This window comes from Ipomoea nil, unplaced genomic scaffold, assembly GCF_001879475.1.
Source record: "Ipomoea nil cultivar Tokyo-kokei standard unplaced genomic scaffold, Asagao_1.1 scaffold2926, whole genome shotgun sequence".
In the NCBI taxonomy this organism is placed as follows: domain Eukaryota; kingdom Viridiplantae; phylum Streptophyta; class Magnoliopsida; order Solanales; family Convolvulaceae; genus Ipomoea; species Ipomoea nil.
This window is the reverse complement of record NW_017619354.1, coordinates 3,100,237-3,102,838: the sequence shown is the minus strand read 5'-3', so window position 1 is coordinate 3,102,838 and position 2,602 is coordinate 3,100,237. Positions and strand designations below refer to the sequence as shown.

Below are 2,602 nucleotides of genomic sequence, written 5' to 3'. Positions count from 1 at the left end.
CAATATATTTTATTAGGAAGAGAGATTTATTAGGAATTGGGCGGGAAGTTAAAATTTCAGGATTTTGTTTTTATATATAGTATAGATATAGATAGATAGATAGATTTAATTTAATTACTCTTTAACAATATTAGTAAATCCATTATAAATTTATAGACATGTTATGTTTAACAACAATAAATTAATTTTTATTGACTTATCAATTATCATTAAAACTCTGCATTGAGAGAACTTCATTAACTTTAAAATAATTTGTTATGACATAATTTTTATTTTTATTTTATTTGTATAAAATGTAAAAGTTCAGCGGTTTATTTGACATTTTTTGCGCCCACCTAATCATCAGCATCGTAACCGATCATGATCCGTGGCCTTTTTCTCTCCACCGCATTGTGGTACAGCTTGGCATGCAACTTGGCTATCCTGACATCCCGCTTGTCTACCTTGGCCTGCATCTCCTTAAGCAAACTGTGTATTCTCATCATAGAAGCCTCCAATTTCTCATATCCCGCCATCAATTTAACACGCTCACTATCACTCAGTTCATTGTTGCTCAACTGAACCTCAACCTGGAGGAAACAAGTGTAAAATTTTAAATCCAATTAACTCATTTAATCCAAATTCCAAGCAATCTAAATCTGAAATGCAGGGATTAAGAATTCAAAATTGCATAAGAGAAATTGAAAAGAATACAACACAACACAATCTAAATCTGAAATGCAAGAATTAAAAATTCAAAATTGCAATAGAGAAACCGAAAATGATACAACACAATCTACAATCGGAATGCAAGGGATTAAGAATTCAAAATTGCAATAGAGAAAACGAAAAGAATACAACATAATCTAAATCTAAAATACAATGCAGGAATAAAGAATTCGAAATTGCAGTATGAAAATCGAAAAGAATAGAACACCATCTACATTTAAAATACAATGCAGGGATTACAAATTCGAAACTGCAGTAGAGAAACATAAAAGAATACAACACAATCTAGATATGAAATACAATGCAAGAATTAAGGATTTAAAATTGAAGGCAGTAAAGAAACCAAAAAAAAAAAAAAAAACAATCTAGATTTGAAATATAAGGATTAAGAATTAAAAATTGTCGTAGAGAAAGAAGGCTACTTTTGGCATAGAAACACAATACAATATTGAGATGTATACCCTGGTAGAGATTAGCAATGATATATTACTCCAATTTATATATATAACAAATTATATAAAAGTCAATCTATATTAGAGAATCGAAATGAAGGAATCACCATTGCCACAGCTGCCCTTCACCCCATCCCACCCTATATATAATCTTTGTTTTTATATATATATATATATATATATATATATATATATATATATATATATATATATAGTACATATTTTAGTATATGTCAGGGTAAAGCTTGTCTACCTTGACAAGCAGCTCGTCAAGCAAACTTCGCTTTTTCGGGATAGAAGCATACCACTTGTCATATTCCGTCTCAAAATTAGCACACCTCTGACCCTCACTCAGCTCATCGTTGCTCGTCATAACCTTAACCCGGAAAGAAGTGCAGAATTTTAAATCCAATTAACTAATTTAATCCAAATTCCAAGCAATCTAAATCTGAAATGCAGGGATTAAGAATTCAAAATTGCATAAGAGAATTTGAAAAGAATACAACACAACACAATCTAAATCTGAAATGCAAGAATTAAGAATTCAAAATTGTAGTAGAGAAATCGAAAAGGATACAACACAATCTGCATCCGAAATGTAGGGATTAAGAATTCGAAATTGTAATAGAAAAACTGAAAAGAATACAACAGAATCTAGATCTAAAATACAATGCAAGGATTAAGAATTTGAAATTGCAGTATGAAAATAAAAAAGAATAGAACACCATCTACATTTAAAATACAATGCAGGGATTACGAATTTGAAATTGCAATAGAGAAATAAGAAAAGAAAACAATACAAATAGATCTGAAATACAATGTAGGAATTAAGAATTAGAAATTGAAGGAAGTAGAGAAACCAACAAAAAACACACACACAATCTTGATCTGAATTATAGGGATTATAAAATCAGAATTGTAGTAGAGAAAGGAGGTTACTTTTGAGATAGAAAGACAATACGATATTGAGATTTGTCCGGTGTACCCTGGTAGAGATTATCAATGATATATTACTCCAATTTATTCTATATATAATAACAAATTATATAAAAGTAAATCTATATTAGAGAATCGAAAAATTAAATAAATTTTAATTTTGCATCAAAATGAAGAAATCACCATTGCCACTAAAAAACGTGTGGACATGAGAAGAAGTCATGACATTTATATTTTATATTTTATATTTTTCAACTGTTTTCTTTTTAAGCTAAAAATTAAAATATAATAAAATTTACTTAATTTATTTGGTTTCTTTTAGCCATGGAAAATGTGAAAGATATTAGTCTTTGTTAGTATTTTATACTTGTACCTCAACTATGTAATTGGTAATATTAGATTAGGACTTAGCTTAATTGGTTTGTGACAATTGAAGATGTGTTGAAACAAAACATGCACACCTTATGCATGCATTTTACACATGGTACTAAGATAAACATCTTAAG

The 2,602-nt window shown here is 28.9% G+C and overlaps 1 protein-coding gene across 1 annotated transcript; it reads right to left on the bottom strand.

The window, feature by feature from the left end:
• Positions 1 to 335: 335 nt before the first annotated feature.
• Positions 336 to 2,114, bottom strand: LOC109161692. The gene is made up of 3 exons (XM_019310181.1): positions 2,100 to 2,114; positions 1,414 to 1,608; positions 336 to 569 (listed from the first exon to the last, which is right to left on the bottom strand). The coding sequence occupies exons 2-3, from the start codon at positions 1,531 to 1,533 to the stop codon at positions 336 to 338; spliced, it is 354 nt and encodes a 117-aa protein (XP_019165726.1). The 5' UTR covers positions 1,534 to 1,608; positions 2,100 to 2,114.
• Positions 2,115 to 2,602: the final 488 nt, after the last annotated feature.